Genomic DNA, 23,385 nt, shown 5'->3' with positions numbered 1-23,385 from the left:
GCAAGATGCAGCCCTCGGAAAAGACAGCAGCCTGCTGTCAGCAGGTGACAAGCTCCTGCGCTCGGGGGGTGGGGGGGCAACGCGCTGTGCCAGACCGTAGGTACTGACACGCTATCGTTCATGTCGGTTCATTTCCTTTAATGTTTTCTGTCTTTTATTTGCGCCTGATGTGTATCGCTGCTGTGGAGCGGGGCGCTTCACCTTGTCCTCCGACGCACAGATCACTGATGCGGCCTCCAAGCAGGGAGAGCTCCGCTGTTTTCGCGGTCGGTAGATCTGCCTCCTGAGCACGGCCACAGTAACAATCAGGTGTCGCCACCTCAAAAACTAATTTAACATGCGATCATTCATGTCAGTTCATTTCCTTTAATTTTTTCTGTCTTTTATTTGCGCCTGATGCGTTTCGCTGCATGCTGTGGAGCGGGGCGCTGCGCGCATCACCTTGTCCTCCGACGCACTGATCACTGATACGGCCGCTAAACAGCGAGCGCTCCGCTGTTTTTGCGGTCGGTAGATCTTTTAGAACTGCAGTTCAAAGGTAGCTCATGAGGTGAATATATATGAACCCAGGTAGCAGTTTTTCTTTAGGATTGAGAGGAGATGCAGGAAGATAATAAACAGACAGGACAGAAAAATAGTCAAATAAAAACAAGTTAGTTTTTGTACCTGGTGGTTGCAACAAACACACCATTGAAGGTCATCAGAAGTGAGGAACAGAAAATGAAATAATTATTTTAATGTTTAGAGCAGCAGGAACTCCGAGAGGCTGCAGGCGCATCAGTGAGTTTGCGGCCGCTGCGCAGGGGGAGGGGGGAGAGGGCTGAAGCAGAAACTACCGTTGTTAAAAGAAATGTGTTTAACTTTGAAAATGTGGGCGCAATTTTAATTGTCAAAAACTCCAACGAACCATTAGTTCATTTTGCACAAATAGAAATAGAGGCCTGCCTCTAATACTGGCCCTCCTTCCAATAAAGGCCTGGAGCTTGATGAGCTTGAGTCAAATACAGGCCCGGGCCTGTATTAGAGGATTTACGGTATTTGTGTGGATGGAGAAAAGTCAAGGAAGTCTGAGTCTTTAGTTCAGACTCAGATTTAAATGAAAAGGGCCTCGTCTGTTTTTAGCACTGGTTCTAGGTGCAAAATTGGTTAAATAAGTTTACTAGTGATGCACCAATATGAAATGTTTGGGCCGATACCGATATACTGACATTAATGCTTCTAAAATCAGCAGATTTTGTATAGAATGAAAACGATTAAAGCTGAATTTACGTTATTATGTACACACAACACTCACATTTACGCTTCTGAGATGATTACGATCACTGTTTACGTGACTAAACAATTACTCATCACCCCTCTCACCCTCTGAAACAGACAAACAAATGGAGCCGAGATGGAAAAAATATCAGTAGTAACGGCCCGGTTTTATTTCTAGAACCGATATGTTAAAAAAAAGACTGAAATCGGCCGATACCGATGTTGATGCCGTTAGATTGTCCATCCCTATTATTTACATGGTTCCAGGTAGAGGTCGACCGATATTGGTTTTTCTATATCCAATATGTCATGGTCAGACGATGTTTCTGTTGTTAGACATTTACACCTTGTTTTCATGCTAAAATGTCCCCAATAACATCAGTTGATACACAAAATATCTGAAGTTGAATTCATTTTTGAACTCTGAATTTAAATGTTAAATCTTACCTTTGTGGACTGCTCAGTGTTAAAGTCACCTAAATAAAGTTTATTTAGAGTGTTTTTAATGCTGAAGGTATTCGTGAACGTAGAAAAACTTTTAAATTCAATTCTGCAACAGCACTGGGCTGCCCGAGCATGAGCCTGAATTTAAATCAGCTTAACTAAGGACAAAAACCGTCTGACCGATATATCGATCTACTCCTAGCTCCAAAGCAGCTACTTAAAGTATTTGACAAGAATAATGTGATCTTTTTTTTTTTTTGGTTCAAATAAATCAAATATGTGATTGGAACATGCAGAATACAGAATGCAGAATATCAGCAGGGGGGCAGATTGAGACATCATGTTATGCGTCTGACAGTGTGAGTCCTGTCACTGTGGCTACTTGGCCAACGGGATGTCCCTTTTGGCAGACTGGTTAGCACGTGTGACTCACCCGAGAGTCTGGGGATCGAATCCCGATCTGACCTTTTTTTTTTTTAATATCCACCGCAGATCTCTCTGAAGAACTCGCAGCATTGCCGGCTTCAGACACGCTGTGCCACTGTGGATTTTCTCTTATTTGTTTTGCAAGCGCACTTCCTTTCATTTTTCCACCTCACCCACAAGTACCTCAACTTCTGCTTCGGTGAAACGGCGCTTCCTTGATCTGCGGTCGCGATCGTTAATGATGAAATGCTGCAACAAGCCGGCTTATGTATATGCATGAGATCCACAAGGCACTTTGCATTGACTATTCATGGCAGAAAGTGGACGTGTTGAAGGTGGGATGGGATTCAGAAACAGCTGAGCACGTTCCTCTGTAGTTTCTGATTTATAAAGCAGAGATTGCGTGAAGCTGTGCGTGCTCCGCGTTTTATAGGCCACAAACCTACTTGGCGTAAGTACATTATTTTTGCTGAGCGTAAGTACGGTTTTAGTAAGGTTTCCACGCAATGTTTTATAAATGAGACCCCAGGAGAGGAGAGCTTTTGAGTGTTTTCTGTGTTTTTCTTTTTTGTTTAGTTGGTCATCTGGATTCTCTCAAACATCAGAGGGAAGAACTTGAACAGGTCTTACAGAACCAAAAATTTACTCCAGCTGATGTCGAGAGGATCAACAGGGAGAAAAGGGAACTTGAACAAACTGTCGCTAATCTCACCAAGGCTCTTGAAGATGCTGAGCAGCACACGTGGAATGAAGAAATTGCTTTATCCAAAGTGAAAGGGAAGGTACCGTGTGTCTCTTTTTGTACGAGATGAACAGGCGTTGTTGCTTTTTAATCCGATTCATTTCAGGAAATCTGACGGCTATCATTTGAGGTCCTTTTTTATTAATTTTGTTTTTTACTGGTCAATCCCAGGTAGAGTCTAATCTGGCTGAGTATCACAAGCTGGCACGTAAACTCAAGCTGATCCCGCAGACTGCAGAAAACGCCTGTGGTCACGATTTTGAGTTGAAGCCATTTGAAGGTGGATGCCGTCAAAGGACGCAGATAGAGGTACTTCAGTTTAATTCAGTGGGAAGAGATTTGGATCAAGTTCAGTTTGAAGAAAACTCGGTGACACTCCCTGCTGTGTTTCGTGTATTTTTATAGATGCTTCTGAAAAAGATGATCAGTAATGTGGAGGAAGAAAGCAGCAGGCTGACCAACTCCAGACTCAGTCTAGTAGAGTCCATGGAACAAGTAACGAGGCCTTTTCTAATATTGCTTTTTCCACTTCAGAAACCAATTCGTCTTTTGCTGGATTTTACTTCTGTTGTAAAAACGGTTTCTGTCTTTCAGCTAAACTCCAACGTCATGGACAAGCTGAACGACGTGAAGCTGCTCAAAGAGCAGATCCGCAAGTTGGATGAGCAGCTGGAACTTGACATGCAGGTACACGTAGTTTACATTTGCTCAACACTAGGGTTGTCACGGTGTAGGCGCGCTGACCCTTACCAGCCACCGTATCATCTGCTGAAGTTGCCGGCGACACACGCGCACTTTGTTGTTTACAACCAAAACTTTCTTGAAGCTAAAGCTGATATAATGGCCAAAGGAGGAGACGGCAGCACTCAGGACATTTATTATCCCTCAAAGAAGACAAAGTGGGAAGTACGGGCATTTTTTTGTATATTTGAAGAATGCCGAGGGACAGTTGATAGAAGACGGCTGTCCCGTTTGCAGCACGTGCAGAAAAAGTGTCTGTGAAAGGCAGCAACGCTTAAAATCTCATGACACATCTGTGTGACCATCACCCACAACTCTACAGTCAACACAAGGCAAGTTAACATTTTAGCTAAAATGCGTGATCCGAGGATTTGGGTTGAGGGAGAATGCAACGAGTCGCTATATAAAGCAGCCGCAGCGCCGCTACCTGCATATAAACTGTGTCGCGGACACCCCCATATTGAAATGACGCTATGCTTAAATCCATGACTAATAGGAAAGCTCCAGGTCCAGATGGGTTTCCAGCAGAGTTCTACAAAGAATTCTGGATCATTCTGGCTCCAACATTTTTCAGAATGGTGAGGGAAATCGAAGAGAGCGGCAGATTACAGCCAAACATGAATTCAGCCAATATTAGTCTCTTGTGAAAACCAGACAAAGACCCTGCATTTCCTACCAGCTATCGCCCAATTTCCCTTATTAATGTTGATCTCAAATTAATTTGTAAAGCCCTGGCAAACAGATTAGAGAAGGTAACCCCTTTCATAATACACCTTGACTAAACTGGTTTCATTAAGGGTAGACAATCATCCACTAATTCACGTAGATTACTTAATTTGATAGATTTCTCTTACAGTAGAAACATAGAAACTAGTATATTATCTCTAGATGCAGAAAAGGCTTGTGATAGAGTTAACTGGAAGTTCTTATTTGCAACTTTACATAAATTTGGGGTTGGGAACTTCTTCATAAACTGGCTACAAACATTATACAGTTCACCAACAGCACGTGTCAGGACGAACGATCAAATATCAGCTAGCTTCTGTCTTCAGAGGGGGACCAGGCAGGGATGCCCACTCTCCCCTTCACTGTTTGTTATCTTTATTGAACGACTAGCGGCAGCAATTAGGCAAACAACAGATATTAAAGGGATAAAGTGTAAGAAAATAGAACATAAGATAAGTCTTTATGCAGATGATGTTTTACTCTTTCTCCAGAATTCTCAATCCTCTCCCATTCAGTAGAACTGATAAACTCTTTTTCAAGAGTTTCAGATTACTCTATAAACTGGTTAAAATCCACAGTTCTACCAATTAATTTGTCTTTTGTCAATTTACTTAATAGACAATTGGAGTCAGGGAATATCACATACCTGGGAATTAATGTCTCTCCCAAGCTGGCAGATCTAACCAAACTAAACTACATCCCACTTTTAAAGAAAGTGGAAGATGATCTTGCAAGATGGAAATCCTTACCGATATCACTCATGGGGAGAGTTGCTGCAATTAAAATGATGGTCTTACCCAGAATAAATTACTTATTTTCAATGATCCCAAACAAACCACCAGCTGACTGGTTTAGATCTCTGGACTCCTCAATTACTAAATTCCTTTGGCACGATAAACCCCCACGAATTAGCTTAAAAACACTTCAGAAGACCAAAGACAGAGGAGGACTGGATTTACCCAACTTTTATTATTATTTCTTAGCCAACAGGCTGCAATATATACAGGGTATCCGCGGGTCCTTAAAAAGTCTTAAATTAGCTTTTCCAAATTAAAGGCCGTAAAAATCCTTAAAAATGACAAATAATCCTTAAATACAGTTTCCAAATGTCTTAAATTTTCAAAGACCCAATAAACAAGATTCTTTTATTTCTATAAAATTTTTATGAATTTCTAGTTAGTCTTCAGCATTTTTGTTGTATGATATTGTCATAAGCGGAACCGTACACGTTCAGTTGGTTGTGAAAGGGGGCTTTTTTTAGATGAGCACATTAGCTGGTTAAACTAGTGGGAGCTTGCGCCATGGGGAAGTGCAAGTTTAATGATAACTGGATGGCTAATCCCACGTTCGCGATGTGGTTAGCACTGGTTCCAGGCAATAGCTGGAAAATAAAGCTTAAATTTAATTATAAAAATAGCTTAAATTTGGTCTAAGTGGCCTTAAAAAGGTCTTAAAAAGTCTTAAATTTGGCTCCCTTAAACCTGCAGATACCCTGATATACCAAGATGGTTGCAAGATAACCCACTAGATGAGTCTTGGTTAGACATAGAACAGACACTTTGCAATACGATAGAGCTTTCAGACTTACCATTTATTAGCTCAAGCACAAGAAAACATGAAAGCTTCAAAAGTATTAGTATCAGCACCTCTCTGACAGCATGGTGGGAGTATCTTAAAATGACAGTCTTCACTAGTACCATGCAGATGCACACCTATCCGGAATAATCCTGATATTTTGCAAAATAATAAAATGATGAACCTTCCGGACTTGAAAAATAAAGGAATCCTATACCTGGAACACATATATGAAGGACTGGACTTCATCCCATTTAATAGAAAAGTCTCCCAATTTGGAATAGATTAGAATAGCTTTTTAGAATATCACCAAATTAAATCTGTAGTCAAGCAAAAATTTAAGCTCAATAAAATAGAACTACAAACTAGGGGTTGTATGAACTAGTCGACTTCACGGCTCTGTAGTGACTTTATGCCTGTCATCGACTGTCGCTGTCACGTGATAATGACTGACAAGATGCAGTCCTCGGAAAAGACAGCAGGTGATGAGCCCCTGCGCGTCGGGAGGCGGAGGCGACGTTCTTTGCCAGAGCGTCGGTACTGACACCCGCGGTAAAACGGACATTTAACCAAACTGTGACCTTTTCCCTCTTGCAATTTTATCTTCCCCTCACCCCCATCCTAATCTTAACCAGTTTGCGCATGCAAAGCTCTGATCGTTGACGCCCTCCAGACATCTCTGTCCTGAGCACCGCCAAATCAGGTGTCACCACCTCAAAAACAAATTAAACACGCAATCGTTCATGTCGGCTCATTTCCTTTAATGTTTTCTGTCTGTTATTTGTGCCTGATGCGTTTCGCTGCTGCGGAGCGAGGTGCATCACCTGTTTTGTCCTCCGGTGACGCACCCCCAAAATTCCACTATCTCCGCTCCGCTCCGGCACGAACTCCGCAGCAAAAACAGTCCCGTTGTAGTCGGCCGGCGAGCAGCGGCACTCTGCTGTTTTTGTGGTCGGTAGATCTTTTAGAACTGCAGTTCAAAGGTAACTCATAAGGTGAATATATATGAACCCAGGTAGCAGTTTCTCTTTAGGATTGAGAGGAGATGCAGGAAGATAATAAACAGACAGGACAGAAAAATAGTCAAATAAAAACAAGTTAGTTTTTGTACCTGGTTGCAACAAACACCATTGAAGGTAATCAGAAGTGAGGAACAGAAAATTAAATAATTATTTTAATGTTTAGAGCAGCAGGAAAGGCTGCAGGCGCATCAGTGAGTTTGCGGCTGCTGCACAGGGGAGGGGGGAGAGGGCTGAAGTAGGATGCAGAAAGTACCGTTGTTAAAAGAGGTGTTAACTTAGAAAGTGTGGGCGCAATTTTAATTGTCAAAAACTCCAGCGACCCCCCCCCCCTCGTGCCGCTTCAGGTGTATGACGTCATCAACGACTAGTCGAAGTCGACTCGATTTTCATTACTTGACTGTCGACTTAAAAAAAAGTCATGCAACCCCTACTACAAACACCACCAAGGGTATTTGACTTCTATAATCTCAAACCCCCCAAACTACTGTCTAAAGTATATAAGACACTGTCCAAAATAGACGATAAAATTGCAATCCCTATTGAAAAATGGGAGGTGGATCTATCAGTTAGCCTTGACCAGAACTTCTGGTCCCAAGCTTGTTTAAAAACTTTTAAAATGATCAGACACCCCAATTTACAATTAATTCAGTACAAAATTCTACACAGAGTACACTATACAGGTCATCGGATGTTCAAGATGGGGTTTGTGTCATCTGACACATGTACACACTGCACAAACAACATTCCTGACAATTACATTCATGCACTGTGGTCCTGTCCACCTGTCCAGGAATTTTGGGGTAGAGTGTGTGAAGACCTGTCAAAGTCTCTGAAATGTCATATCCCAACCACCCCCTCACTTTGTTTACTGGGAAACCTGGACGATGTCCCGATTGAAACATCTTTGGTTCACGTGGTTCTGACTGCCATATGCATCGCTAAGAAAACTATCCTCTTGAATTGGAAAAATAGAGAAACTCTCTGCATTAACCAGTATAGAAATCTTTTGTTAGATCATATTACACTTGATTTAGCCTCTGCTTCCACTTCAAATTGATCTCTGTGGGCTCCTTTGATCGGTTCCATCACATAGCGATGATGGGGGACCGTTGATGTTGTCCTGCAGGATGATGTGGGTGGGGGGGTGGAGGGTCTGAGTTTGGAGTATCCAGATGTTCCCTGGGGGTGGGTTCACAGGGGATGTCTAGGACTGGGGGGCCGTTGCCCCCCTCTGGAGGTGCTTGGGTTGCCTCGGGGGGTGGACTACTGGCGGTTGTGAGTGGGGCCCCTTGGAGGTCTTGGCGGCGGCCATGGGTCCCTGCCTGGCGGCTGCATTGCCCCTGGGCGGGTCTGGGTGGGGGCTTGGGGGTCGGGTCCTGACATGTATGCTGCCGGGATGAAGGCAGGAAAATGCAGCAGTGCCTGGCCCGGGTTCAGGGGCCTCGGGTAGACCTTGGCTCCTCTGCTGTCCCATCACAGGGGAGGTCCAGGAGGGGGAGGACCCAACCTTACCTGGATGTCCTATGTCATATATTCTGGAAGTTGTGCAAATGCAGGGATGGGCATAGATATTCTGCTGGGGTGGGGCTGGGTTGGTGCCCTCGGACTCTGTGAGGCTCTGTAATGCTGCTGCTTTGGGCCCTGGCAGGATGGGCTGGGGTCTCCATGCCCTGGGTGGCAATTTGACAACAGAGGTGCCTATTGGGGCCAGTGGGGGAGCTGACTCACTGGAGGGCTAAGCCCAACCAGCCGTTCCTCCCCATCCCCGCATATTTCTCTCCTCCTGCTCCCTCACATCATCACACAAACATGCACATAGGACCTTGGGGGGTGGACAAGTCAGGGAGTGCGGGTATGGACCCCATTTCCGCATTCCTGTGGCAACCTGCCCCCCAATTTTATTTACACCTTATACACTTCCACCGACGACATTCCACGCAAACACACACTTAGGGCATTGGGAGTGAGCATTCAACGGCACTTGGCAGGGGGATTTCTCAGCCTCCTCCCGAGTGCCGGTGCTCACTTCCAATTTTAAACTGACACCGAGGGCTGTGGGTGCAAGTGGGGTGGTGCGGTGGCATCAGCTGGCATAGGCCAGACAATGCCCACACTGCCCGCTCACCACAGCCAAGGAATACACCTCATTAACACACAACACTATATTGGAGCAGGTGGAGGGAGACTAGGGGTCTTAGCACACCTCTGTTGTCGCTTGGCTTCCTGGGGCTGGAGGCTAGGAGGGAGATCTGGCCGTCTGGTTGGGGTCTGGGGTGGTGGGTTGCTGGGCTCGGCGTTGGGCGGGGGTGCCTGCTCATCAGCACCTCAGCAGAAAGGGTCGAACTCTGGGAACCGGTAATGGTTGTACCCCATGTGCAGCACCGGGACCAGAGTGAATAGGGTGTAAATGGGGAGCATGAGTGGGAGTCTGGCGTGCATTTTTGTAAGTCTTTGGTTGTATGTGCATGTGTGAGCATGAGGGAGGGAGTGTGTGACTGTGTTTGTGTATGACTGTATATGTCAGGTGGGGCCTTTGACTCCTCCCCTCTCCTGGGACTTCTTTTGATGATTTAGATCTTCGTCTCCCCTCCCCCTGCCACATTTGGTGTGGAGTGTGGTGCCTTGGTCTGCCTGAGTGTTCGTGGCTCCCGGGTCAGGGGGTTTACGATTTTTGGCGTCTGCCTGATCAATCCCGGTGGCGGCCTGGTGGGGTCTGGGTCCCTGGGCTCTGCTGGGTCCCCGTCGGGGGTGGTCGCCCCTGGGTCCCGGGTCACTGGGTCCCGGGCTCGGCCGGCTAGGGGGTGGGAGGCTGCGGGCGGGCCTGAGGGCTTGCCGCTGATGTCTCCCGGGACTCTGCCGGCTGCTGGTTGTGGCCCCCCGGGGTGACCCTCTGTGCCTCTCGAGGGGGGCGGGGGCCTTTCTGGTTGCAGTCTCCTTGGGGTTCCTGTGTTCTGGGGCAGCGCCTGGATCTCTGGGACTTGGAGCTCCCCCCGTCTCCTACACATCTTTGGGGGGCGGATCTGTGGTCCCTCACACTCTCTATTGGACGCTCCTGTAGAGAAACCTTACATAAACAAGCGCGTGTACACACACAGGTGCTCACATGGTGCTCTCAAAAGTATGGGCTTGGGCACGTTCAACACATGTCTTAAGACTATGGTGGGCACTTAATGCACTGTGATTTATTATCGTGCGACTGTTCAGTTAAACAATGTTGATTATATATTTCTTCACCAAGTTGACGCAGTGATAGCTTGATCTTGTTGTATTGTTGTTGTGTCCCTTTTATTTATTTATTTATTTATCTTTTTTTTTTTCTTGTCTCTTCCTGCAGGTCTAGAAGCAGACTCTTGTTCATTATTGTTTATTTTTGTGGAAACTCCCCCCCCCCTTCCCCCCTCTCCCCACCTTTTGTCTTTTCCTTTCTCTTTCACCTCTGACTCCGTGTCTGGTCGGAATTACAAAGCATTAAAAAACAATAACAATAAAGTTTTAAGTATCAGGCGTGACATTAAAAGCAGACGCTTTGATGCTTCACTTGAGAGTAAATCTGTAAGGCTTGTCACCAGCATTCAGAAATCAATTCTGCTTGCTTCACAGCCATACAGGACACGGTAAAAAAAAAAAAAAAAAAAGAAAGAAATGACGCTATGCATTACGGGGCTCCCAGGGGCAGATAAGAGTTGGTCTCTCTCCGAGAATAATTATGAATTTAACAACGATTACTGCCTGATGACATTTTCCCAAATCTGCAAATCTCCCTGGAAGGAAACAAACCGAGGACAATATTTTCCTGATATAGGGTTTATTACTCAAGTAAGGGTAAAAAAGTATCTGATTAGAAGGCTACTTGAGTACTGAGTATCATCTGGTCTAATATTTTTAAAATGGTGACAACAGACAAAAAATAAGAAGTTGTGGGCAAATATTGGTATTTTAAAGACTAAAAGGGAAATATGTAAACAAATAAACAACATAATTACAAAATTACACATTTTAGGCCAAATTTAGACACAAACTGAGGACTATTTTCCTGATATACAGGGTTTATTTAGTTGTCTGAAAATGTAACGCGTTTAAAAAAATACCGCGATAATACCGAAAACCGTGATAATTTTGGTCACAATAACCGCGAGGTTAAATTTTCACACTGTGACAACCTACTCAACACAAAATAATGGTTTTGTACACATTGTGCTTCATGCTATATGTTTACTTACGTAGGAGCTAGCCAGAGAGGAGCAGGAATGGGGAGCAGAGATCGAGAATATTGAAAACCACCGCAAACTTCTTGAGGAGAAAGTAAAGTTTGGTTATGATGAAGCTGTGCAGCAACTGAAGGCCATTCAACAACAGTAAGCACATTTCTCAGCAATGGGTTTTATAAAGGTTCTTGTACTGGTGTGGACTTTTTATCACTTACAGCAATGACACGATGCTTTAAATCAGACTGTGTTGAATATAACCTCAGATTTTTTATCATTTAGTTACAATTTTCTGTATTCTGCACATCCTGTTTAGTTTTTCTCACACTTTAGTCATACCAGGCTCCTGCTCTGTTAGAAAGATAAGGCAACATGTTAATAAATTCTGTTTTTTTTTAAATTTTTTTATTTAAGGTATCAGTTGGTTCTGCAAGAAACCAGCGAAGAGAGGCGAACTGTGGCCAATAACCTCATGTCTGTTTTCACAGCAGTTACGAACCACCTGGCTGTTACGGAGGTAAATTTACTTGACCTTGCAGAAGCCACTTTCTAAAAACTAACCCCTTCTTTCCACCGGAGCCGTCAGCAGCACGTTACTGCAGCAGCACGTCATAGCTGCTGATGGGAACCGCTGTGGTCAACAGAACCTTTCCCACTGGAGCCGTCAGCAGCGCGAGTCGGCCGCGTCTCCGGAGCATCATGTCGCGGCCCTAACGCGCCGGTTCTATTTTCTACGCGCGACGCCTCTGAAACGGGTCAAGTTCGACATTTTTGGGGAAGGAAAGACAGGAAATCGGACGCGGAAACGGAGCGAAGCTCCCGAGATTTTCAGAATAAAGAAACGTACTGCCTTCTGGTTGCTTTACTTAAAAAAAAAAGTTACTAACTGTGCGGCCCCGTGAGAAGTTATCACCTAGCTAGCGGTCTCCTTTGTTTTTCAGGTCCGTATTGGCGATTATAAAATGGACAGAACATAAAACACAAACCTTTTGGAGCCCTGTTGTAGTTTTCTCCTGCTTGTTGTTGTGTTTACTGACGAAGTCACTTGTGTGACTTCGTGCTCTGTCGGTGACAGCTGCTCCCCTGCTGCTTTGCGTCTCGTGGGAAGGACCAAGCAGCAGCTTACGCGAGCAAGACGTGCTGCTGCAGTAACGTGCTGCTGACGGCTCCGGTGGAAAGAACGGGTTAGGCCTATAGATGTTTTTGATGACTCAAACCTGACCTTTTCGGAGTTTGATCATACAAAGTCTTGAAGCTGTTTAGTTAAATGCAGCTAGCTCTGCTCACTGCTGGATTCTGTTTTCCGTACAACAGCTGTCTCTGGCAGATCTACACAGTGGGGTTCATCGCATCTGCAAGAAGACTGTAGAAGAAAACGAGGCCGCTCTTCAGAAGCTGTATGAGATGTTGAAGAGCTTCAAGGCGAAGGCTAATGTCTAAAGAGCTGCAGCAGAATGAAGATGGTGGGGCTTTAGCCCTAGATTTTGGAGGTGTTTACATTTTAAAATATAATTCATTAAACTTTGTCAGATTGCAATTTATGATTTTCAGTTTTGGATGTTGTTTCTTTTGTACTTGTTAATGCTGGAAGAACTTGATAATTCTACAGCATATTAAAAAATGTTTGGTCACAATAAAATTATCTGCTTGGATCAAATTGTAATATTAAAGTCCTCTAGATGGCAGCACTGGTTTATTTACGGTTCAAACTGTACCACAAAGGTTTTAGTCTGGAAATATAAATTGATCAAAAGGTGGAGAAATCTCAAACATCTGGACTCATCTAGGAGGGTTTTGGCCTCCACACCTAGTTTGTTGTTAATCATTCTGAACAAACCATATCCACGACAGCTGACATCGGGATGATTAAATCTGAAACACGGCTAATCAAAAAGACATTAACCTGGGATAAGCCTGATGTTTACCGTGACGTGTTAATTCCCTCACATGGTCAGTTCAGCAGTGATGATGCCAGAAGTAACTTTTTTCTACATGCACGATGTCCGTCCTGCCAGGCATTTGCCTGCAGATCCTAATCTACACACAGATGGCTCTGGGAGCCTGGTTTTAGTTGGTGGCCGATGCTCATCCTCGTGGTTTTGTCATGTCAACAAATGTAAAAAGCTCCTCAACCAGGTGCAGCTTGGAATCAGTCAAGATACTGCTGGGTAGCAGCTCTTCACTATCGCACTTGTATTAGATCCAAACATTTGTGATGGCAAAATCAAAGAAAGGAGTGAGCATGGTCCTGCATGCCTGTAAAACGTTTGTAATAAAGGTTTTTCTTTATTTGGCTTCTGTCTTTGATATAAATTCCCCAAAGTTTCTCCCTTATGCCTAATTAAAAAATTTAAAATAAAAAGATAATCATGGAACAAAAGGAATACATTAGATCGGATGTATAACTTTTACGCTGCGTGTGAAATGTTTTTAGATATTTAAAGTCTTTTTGAAAGGTAATAGAAAATCATACTTGAACAAATAAAATTGATAATCAGATAGCGATTGATCCTTTAATGTGATTAATAATATTTTTGGATACCTGACTAATTTACCAAGACTTCTTACAGACTACACGGTTATTCTTGAAAAGAACATGTAAACCAGACTTCAGCACCATCAAACACACTCTTTTAAACACAAGACAGACATGTGCTCTTGTAAGCTGAAGGTGATGTCTGGACGTTGTGTTAATACTGTAAGGCACTTTTACGTGAAGAACGTTTGCAAACCATCAGTTCTGGAAGTGTCTGGGAAATGTTTTGGCAGATGGGATGAGGTGACTGAGGGGCTCTGTGAAGAGGTGGAATGAAAATGTGATGGATAACTTCCACTACTGGCAGAAACACACCCAGGTGTGTGTGTGTGTTGGCTGGGTGTTTGACATCTGTTCTGAGAATTAAAAATCAGAGGAAGGCCATAGCCAGAAGTTAATAGCTTCATAGGCCTAATTCACCTAAACTGGTCTAAGTCTGTTTATCAGATTAAAAAAGAGGCAGTCCATATTTACAAGTATATATTTTTTTCATTTTTTTTTCGGCTGCAGTTCCACTCTTGTTCGTTAGGGCCTGGCTCCAAAACAGAGAAAGTTCCCCATGTTAAAAATACCAGTTTCACAGCAGAATTAAACACGTTTACAGCCCGGTTAAAAAAACAAAACATTTTAGGTTTAATAGCTCTAGTTTATTTTTGTGACTTTGAAGGGGGTGACTTTTATGTAACCTTTCCTTTAAGTGTAATTAAATGCTTTAAATTATGAATAATTAATGAGCATCAGGAGTTAGTGCTAGGAGCTAGTTCTGGGGAAAGGCCTCAGCCTGGGCCTCACCTTAATAGATAATCGGCCATTTCTGCTCTCTGAACTTTAGTTGTGTCTTCTGTGTGTTCCTGTTTGGATGTTAATCATGGAATTAGTTGGACAAAGTGGGCAACCTGTGGTATTGACTTAACTAAAAGACCATCCAAGCAGTTTGCTTTATTTTTGTCAGTCAGTAATATAAAATAACATTTCTGTACTTTATTTTGCTGGTACACAGCGGTCAAATTTGCGAGGTCACCGCTGCAGTGAAGTTTAGTTTTGGTAAGCCTCTCACTTTAACAGCGTCAGTCCTGCCATCAGAGATCCGCTAATCTGCTGCTTTGTCCTTCAGAGGCAGCCCAAACAGGCGCACGCCCTGCTTTTCTTCTCTTGGCCGGAAACAGCTGCTTTGCGCAGGTGGCACAACCCCGTCTCCCGAGGGGTCTGAGACGTGTCGTGCGTCTGCCTGGCTTCCATGCCAGTGCTGTTTCCCTGTGGAACTCTCTGGGGGAGATTACAGAAACACAGCTGCTCTTTGAGTGGATTTTGGAGTCGCTTTACCAAGTTTCGCTCGCTAAAAGTCCCCGAAAAACCTTAGCTTGAGTTAGCATGTAGCTAATCTCTCGGTAACCGCCGACCGAGGCGGAGCATGACCTCACGTAAGTGGCCAGGGTGCCCGTCTCTGATCGCAGCAGTCTGAGGCTCTGCTTATATTTTAACAGTCCCTATTATAGCTCCACAGGCGACCAGCATGACTACAGCCTCACTCGGAAGCCAAGCGTCCGCGCTGGTCGACTACCCCGGAGCCCCTTCTTGAGTTAGTTAAATTAGCTAGTAGCTACATTGGTTCGTTGGTTCCAACCAAGCCCCCATAATTCTGCAGCAAATATGAAGCCAAAAAGGAAGTGTCAAAAATGCAGTTTCACTCTCATCCACTAGGGGCTGGCAGCAGAAGTGAGCAAATCCTCATTAACTCCCATGTTAAAAATGCCCATTTCACAGCAGAAATAAACACATTTACAGCCTGGTTCAAAAAATATTTGAGGCTTAACAGATCTAGTTTACATTATTGACAACTCTGAGGGGGTGAATTTCTTTTGCAACTCTTTTAGTCAAATGGAATTTAATGCTTAGAAATCTGAATAATCAATGTAGATCCCTAGAAGGCACTACATAAATACAGGCCATTTACCATTTAGTGGATTGACAAGACAAAATTTGATGTAAAACTAACACTGCATTTCAGATCGAGAACATCATACCAACAGTCCAACACGGTGGTGGTAGTGTGATGGTCTGGGGCTGCTGTGCTATATTAGGAACTAGAACATTTAATGAAATTGATGGAACCACAAATTCAGCTTTCTAACAGAAAATCCTAAAGGAGAGTGTTCGACCTTTGACCTCTAAGAGGCCCTTCCTGCTGTAACCCCCCCCCCCCCCAATTAGGCTGAATTTAAACAATTCTCTAGAGAAAAATGGGTAGAACATTTCTTCACAGCAATGAGAAAAGAAAGAAAAATAGAACCACAGCTGTTTTATTTCATGTCCCAGTGAAGTTTTGTGAAAAGTCTGCATGCACGTCCTCTGTGACATCGAGATATTTCCACCATGTGGCATACATTAGATAAATCAAAGGGTAAATAAATATGTGGTTGTCTAGCTCCTAGGTGGAAAGTAGCCTTCAAAAACACATTTGTGTGTGTGTGTGTGTGTGTCTTGGTTAACACAGACATGAATGTTGAGGTTCCTCAGAACTAGGTGATGTGTGTGAGGTATCAAATTTCCATCACTTTGTCTCATTCTTTCTGTCCTGGACAGGGGTTATTATGGAAGGTCCTGAGAAGGTCACGTGAGAGGACGAAAGGTCACGGAGAGGTTGCAGAGGAGCTCTGAGTCAGAGATTTGAACTGCTGGCTTCCCGTGAGTCATTTTCTGGCTTTGAAGGATTTATTTCAGAGTTCACTCACCTTAGAGAGGAAGCAGATGTCCGTCATGGGATCAGATGCTTGTCAGTGATTGTCAGGAATTTCTGGGATTCTACGCACTTGTTTTCAGCTTCACAAGGATACGGTACCTGAATTATTTTGAGGAAATTTTATTTAGCATCAAATCTACAAACCACTTAAAGTGGAAGGATGCTGGCTGACACGACGCGCTTCACTTCTGCTCTTTCTTGGCTTTCAACATCGTCTGCTTGGCTAAAAACAATTAAACAAAACAAAAAACATAACGACTAATGTAAAACTTTCACTTACTAATACTTACGGTTTTATACGTTTAACCCGAAGGAGTTGCAACGTCCTCCCTGCACACCACTGAGGTGTTTACAGAGGAAACAGGAGGTTCCTCTCTTCCACACCAGGGAGCATACGGACACAAGTGTAACACGGATTTACACACGGAAACCCAGGAGATGCAAACAGCCGATCAAGCTTTCTGTTTCTTCTCAGGAAGCGAAGACAGAATAAGAAAACAGAAGCTCAGCAGACATTAAGGTGTGAAACTGTAGGACGTCAGGCCTGGTTTCCTTCGCGGGGTCTCAGCCACACGCACAACCTGAGTTTGTGTTTACAAAGGAGATTAGAGCGGCTCCTCAGCAGAGCTTCTTTTGGTCCCAACATGTAAACAACGAGGAGGTGAACACTGCCGTGTTGTCGACATGTGTCATGTACATTTTGTTACGTTCCTCACCTCTATAACCCCTGAATGAACAGCTGCAGCACACTGATACAGACCCACCAAATTCAGCTGTACGAAAACGCAAAACACATAGGAAGATCTAAAACGTTTAATTAAATAATTAAATTTCACGATTCGATATGTTTTGGCTCGATGTTCTCATCTGTTCAGATGGCTGGAAAATCACCTGATTTATTATTCTCCGCTAATACCGTGATAAACCATAGCTCTATATGGGTCTGGTGTGTGTCACTAGTGTGTGTTTTGGTTCCCGTCTGTTGATTTCTGGCTTTTTCAATCAATATTTGAAGTTGGACACACACACACACACACTGATGCCTTGCAGGTGTGATGCAGAACGTTGTAAAGCACATCTCAGATTTCACATGAATACTTTATCTGTTTAGCGCCTCTCACAAAACATGGAGTTGTTCACTATTCTTGGGAGTGTTGCAACATTACTACAGCAATGTGTAGCTCAATACAACAGAGGGTGAAGTTATTTCATGTGTGACCTCCAGCAAATGGTTTAGATCAAAGTCTTGTGATAAAGGTAAAGTATTTTTTAAAGATCAGCCGTGGGTCTGTTGTTCTTGTCCCACCTGACTCGGCGTGTGGTACCGGCAGATGATGAGTGTGAGTTTACAGGTCCATTGTAAATCCCCGTATGGCTCTGCTTTGTGTTGTAGATACTGTCAGAGCTAAACTGTGTCAGGAGGCCAGCTCTCCTTTGGTCCAACCCCTTAAAAAAAGAAACTAAAAACCAAACAAAAGCAACATTTTCCTGTTTCTAATGACCAAACTATGGGACTGAATCATTCTGTGACGTAAGAATGTTTGAGCTCCGATTAAAAAAAGCAAACAGTCAATCTGGAAGTAATTGTTTTAAATCAGAAAAAGTCTGATTGTTTAATTTTACCTTTGAAGACATTCCTCTCACTGTCTGTGGTTGTCTGTGCAGCCGTCTCATCTTCCAGCTCCAGTGCCGCAGACAGACTCTGTCCTGCAGCAGAGACTCTTGTAGTTTGCAGATCCTTCATGAAGACACACATATGTTCACCCAGACGCTGGATGCTGCAATAAATAATAGACTCGTAGCATGGGTAAGAATCCAGGCTAACACTTTACAACAAGGGTCCTTTTAGTAACATTACTGAGTCCATTATTGAGCATTAATTAAAAAAAAAGAATCCCCTTATTAACGTTTCTGATTTTGTTAACTATTAAGTGTCATTAGGCCAGAGGGGTGGTGTCTGCATAGTAATGCATAATATTAACATTAATTTAAAGCAGTTGTTAATACTTTATTTAATAGTTTGCTCAATAAACTAAATGCAAGAATCAGCTCTTCTAAATCTGAGACCATGGTCTTAAGTCGGAAAAGGGCAGAATTGCTTCTCTGGGTCAGGGATGAGGTCCTGCCTCAAGTGGAGGAGTTTCGGTATCTCGGGGTCTTGTTCACGAGCGAGGTAAAGACGGAGCGTGAGATCAACAGGCAGATTGGTGCTGCGTCTGCAGTGATGCGAGCGTTGTACCCGTCTGTCATGGTTAAGAGAGAACTGAGCCGGAAGGCAAAGCTCTCGATTTGCCAGTTGATCTATGTTCCTACTCTCACCTGTGGTCATGAGCTTTGGGTAGTGACCGAAAGAACGAGATCGCGGATACAAGCGGCTGAAATGAGTTTTCTCTGCAGGGTGGCTGGGCTCTCCCTTAGAGATAGGGTGAGAAGCTTGGTCATCTGGGAGGGGCTTGCCATAGACACGCTGCTCCTCCACATCAAGAGGAGCCAGTTGAGGTGGCTCGGGCACCTGGACGCCTCTCTGGTGAGGCTTTCCATGCACATCCAACTGGGAGGAGACCCAAGGGAAGACCCAGAACACGTTGGAGGGACTGTCTCTCGGCTGGCCAGGGAACGCCTTAGGATTCCCCTGGAAGAGCTGGCTCAAGTAGCTGGGGAGAGGGATGTCTGGGCATCCCGGCTTAGGCTGCTGCCCCTGCGACCCGACTCCGGATAAGCAGATGAAAATGGATGGATGGATGAATAGTTTATTAATGCTTAATAATGCATTAAATGGTAAATGGCCTGTATTTGATATAGCGCCTTCTAGAGTCCTGGAACCCCCTCAAGGCGCTTTACAACACAATCAGTCATTCACCCATTCACACACACATTCACACAGTGGTGGGGATGAGCTACAATGTAGCCACAGCTGCCCTAGGGCGCACTGACAGAGGTGAGGCTGCCGAGCACAGGCGCCACCGGTCCCTCCGACCACCACCAGCAGGCAACGTGGGCTAAGTGTCTTGCCCAAGGACACAACGACAGCGACAGACTGAGCGGGGCTCGAACCTGCAACCTTCCGATTACGGGGCGAGCACTTAACTCCTGTGCCACCGTCGCCCCATAATTAAAGGGACCCTCATTGTAAATTGTTACCAAAGCCAAACTCCTGATCATAATTTAACTTTAGCTACTAATAAAGTTGAAGAAGTAACAATCTTTCTGTGCAGGCAGCACAGCCACTTTTAAGATCACCAACATCACTGTTTCGCACCTGTTTGGAACGCAGTAGCTGCAAACCCTTGTGTTGTGTTACACCTCAGAGGAAGGTTATCCCTCATTACAGGATCCTCTGTCACCACCAACAAAGGAGCACAGGACTCATCTGAAAATGACCCGACTGTCAGTTCAGCCTTGTCTGCAATAATAACTGACAGTCTTGTGATTTATGTTTTGTTTGCACTTAAAGGGAGACTAAATAGTTTAGGCTTGCTTTTAGCACCCCCTAGTATCTGTTAGTCGAACTGAAAGCAAAACTTATCTCCTCACTGTGTGTTTGTCTTTTTAACACCTTAGTCTAACAGCTGAAATGTCTCCTCAGCCTTCATTAGTGTCTAGGCAAAGCAAGGCAGCTTTATTTATATAACACATTTCACACACAGAGGCAACCCAATGTGCTTTCCATTAAGCAAGAACGTTACAATCAACGTGAAAGAAACTACAATTTAAAAATTAAAAAGAAACAAAGTTAAAGGGTGAGCAAATACAGCGCAGAAGGTGCAGCATCAAAACATTTACTCAAAAGCTCCAGGATCATCTAATCAATAAATCAAACAAACCAGCTGTGCTCATGATCTAAATCATGCAGGAAATGTGCTGGAAGCTGACTGCAGCGCCAGGTATGTCAACTCAATTTTTTTTCAACAAGCTGCTCTGAAGTTGCAAGTGAGATATTCTGGTCACAAGGGCGATACGGGCAGGATGGCTTCAAAGGGTCATTTTAGCACATACTGACTCAAGAAAATTATTTAAAAATAAGAAAAAGTTGCACGGTGTCTCGTTAACATCGGGTTTTACTAATCACACGATCCCTAGAAAAGTATATTTTTTGTATTTCTAATCAAAAATCGGGAAGCTTTATTTGTTTTTTACTCATGCACGTTTTAGAGGAAATGCACAAACGCAAACTTTGCCTTTGCCTGTTGGGTCTGCAGATGCATCTGGACACATGTGATATTCCTGACATGATGTAAAGGAAACAGTTATTTCCACACCATACGTTCTGCATCACGTTTTGGCTGCTCATGTATTTCATGCTGTTAGAGCCTGAAGATTTCCCCTGTCCCTGTAAAGTTAACTGTGAGAACAGCAACTGAGAGAAAAGATCACGTTTTCTACACAATTTCCTAAACATCTTCATCAGCACAAGAAGCAAGGTGTGATGTGTGGAGGATAGAAACTTTTTGTGACTTTGCAGAAAAAGACAGCTGCTGAAATCCTAAATATCAAAACAATATGAGCTTAGTTTTTGCAGCATGTTTCAGTGTACCTGCTGTAAACACATGGAAAAGTACTAGTTTGGTTTGCTCTTTCAGTTGTTAAGGGAGGTTGAGAGGACAGCGGGGTGAAACGTGAGCAAAAACGAGGAGATCAGATGTCGACCACACGCATTAGTTAAGTAAGACACAGCCTCTCCTCTCACGTTCTCCAGTTCTGACATCTTTGTCTTCTTTGTCTGCTCTGGATTTCTGCCTTCTTTTAATCATTCTGTCTTTTCTTCACCCTCTCTTTCTCTTCCACCATCAGCTCTTGACTTGGTCGCTCATTCATCGGTGTTGTTTTCTTTATGCTGTAAGATCTGACGCTCGCCTTTCATCAGCTTCCTTTGACTGCTCAGCGTCAGTCTCACCTTCTTTATATTCCAGGCCACACTCTAGCTTTGGATCTAACAGACTTTTCTGTTCAAAGCTTCTTCCTGTCATTCGATAACATCAGCGTTTATGTTTTTCCTCGGTCTGAAAGCCCTATTGTCACCTTTCATACACAAAAATTACCTGAATACAATAATTTAATGCTGTTTTTATAACTCACTTAACTTCAGAAAAGAAAGGAGGCTTCTCTGAGTCACTGTTTCTTTTTTCTTCTCGTGGTTTGTGTTTAAGCCCATCTATGTCAGGATCAAAGTAAATATTGTATTGTACTTTTGTGCCAAATTGAACTCAGAGCAAATGGTGTGAAATTACATACACAGCGATGAAGGCGACAGGTCTGTTCTGGTCCTGCTGGACCTGACTGCAGCCTTTGACACTGTTGACCATCACCTGCTACTGGAGAGGCTGAGAGACTGGGAAGCCTATCAGGAACTGCTCTGGAGTGTGGTTGTCTCCAATTTTAGGTCCTCCACCACCTCCCTTACCCATGGTGTCCCACAAGGTTTTGTGCTGGGACCTCTGCTCTTCCTCCTCTATCTGCTTCCTCTTCAGCACATCCTGAGCTCCTTTAAAGGAATCTCCTACCATCTTTATGCGGATGACATCCAACTGTACATTTCCTTTAAGCCCCATGAGATGTCTAAGCTGCAGCTGTTACACACTTGCTTAGACTCTATCAAAACCTGGATGGCTGGGAGCTTCCTTCAGCTGAATGAAGATAAGACTGAGATCCTCATATGTGCCCCCAGACAAGCTGGTTCCCAAAGTCAGAGACTCTCTTGGTCAGCTTGCTTCTCACACCAAACCTTCTGTCAGGAATCTTGGCATGACCTTTGACCCAGCTCTCACCCTGGATTCTCATGTCAGTTCTCTTGTTCGCTCTTCCTTCTTCCATCTCAGGAACATTGCTAAGCTGAGTCCCATTCTGTCCCGCTCCGAACTTGAGACTATTCTCCACACCTTCATCTCCTCACGCTTAGACTGCTGTAACTCTCTTTTCACGTGTCTGAGCAGAACCTCCCTGAACCGTCTACAGGTGGTTCAGAATGCCTGTGCTCGGCTTCTGACCAAGTCCTCCAAACACACCCACATCACCCCGCTTCTCCTCCAGCTTCACTGGCTGCCAGTCAACTTCAGGGTTCATTTCAAGATCCTGGTTCTGGTCTATAGGGCCTTACATGGACGAGCACCATCTTACATTGGTGATCTTCTCAGTCCCTACACCCCCAGCAGGTCCCTGAGGTCCAGTGATCAAAGCCTACTGGTTGTGCAGCACCAGGCTAAAGACCAAAGATGACAGATCATTTGCTGCTGTGGCCCCCAGACTCTGGAACTCTCTCCCCCTGAGCCTGAGATCAGTGGACTCAGTGGTCTCCTTTAAAAAGCAGCTGAAGACTCACTTGTTCAAGCTGGCTTTTGTATGACCTTCTTCACCACTCTCTCTTTATTCTGTTCTCCCCACCTATTCCACCTTCCTCAGGATCCACTGATGTCCCTCTTTCCTATTCACTCTCTCTCTTTCTTAACATTTTTTAATCACAATTGTCTCTTTTAGCACATATTAAATATATTTTTAAACATTTTCTAAATGCTTTTTTATATTTTCACATTCTTTTTTGTGAAGCGCCTCGTGATTTCTATCTTGAGAAGCGCTATAGAAAAGATATTTTCTTCTCCTTCTTCTAGAGCATGTATAGATGGATCTTTTGATCTAAATATATATTATCTATAAATAGATGGACAGAATAAATGTATACATCCAAGGAAATTTAACCATACAGTTCTTAAGCTGGACAAGAACAACTCCTTGTTCAGCTATCCCCACCTATTCCACCTTCCTCAGGATCAACTGATTTCCCTCTTTCCTATTCACTCTCTCTCTTTCTTAACATTTTTTAAAATCACAAGTGTCTATTTTAAATACATTTTTAACCATTTTCTAAATTATTTTTTATATTTTTACATTTTATGTTTTTGTGAAGTGCCTCGTGATTTTTATCTTGAGAGGCGCTATAGAAATGATATTTTCTTCTTCTTCAAATAAAACTTTATCCT

The 23,385-nt window shown here is 43.8% G+C and overlaps 1 protein-coding gene across 2 annotated transcripts in view; it reads left to right on the top strand.

Moving 5' to 3' along the window:
- ndc80 (NDC80 kinetochore complex component) overlaps positions 1-12,679 on the top strand; it is a 20,279-nt gene extending 7,600 nt beyond the window's left edge. For both annotated transcript variants that reach the window (XM_054731516.2, XM_054731515.2), the window contains exons 11-17: positions 2,704-2,909; positions 3,041-3,178; positions 3,275-3,364; positions 3,464-3,556; positions 11,158-11,288; positions 11,553-11,655; positions 12,453-12,679. In XM_054731516.2, the coding sequence (XP_054587491.2) occupies positions 2,704-2,909; positions 3,041-3,178; positions 3,275-3,364; positions 3,464-3,556; positions 11,158-11,288; positions 11,553-11,655; positions 12,453-12,578 (887 nt within the window). In that variant the 3' untranslated portion in view covers positions 12,579-12,679. The remainder of the gene's footprint in view (positions 1-2,703; positions 2,910-3,040; positions 3,179-3,274; positions 3,365-3,463; positions 3,557-11,157; positions 11,289-11,552; positions 11,656-12,452) is intronic.
- The last annotated feature ends 10,706 nt before the right edge of the window (positions 12,680-23,385 follow it).

The sequence above is a fragment of the Nothobranchius furzeri genome, chromosome 17 (genome assembly GCF_043380555.1).
Source record: "Nothobranchius furzeri strain GRZ-AD chromosome 17, NfurGRZ-RIMD1, whole genome shotgun sequence".
In the NCBI taxonomy this organism is placed as follows: Eukaryota; Metazoa; Chordata; class Actinopteri; order Cyprinodontiformes; family Nothobranchiidae; genus Nothobranchius; species Nothobranchius furzeri.
This window is presented reverse-complemented; position numbering and strand designations above follow the sequence as displayed.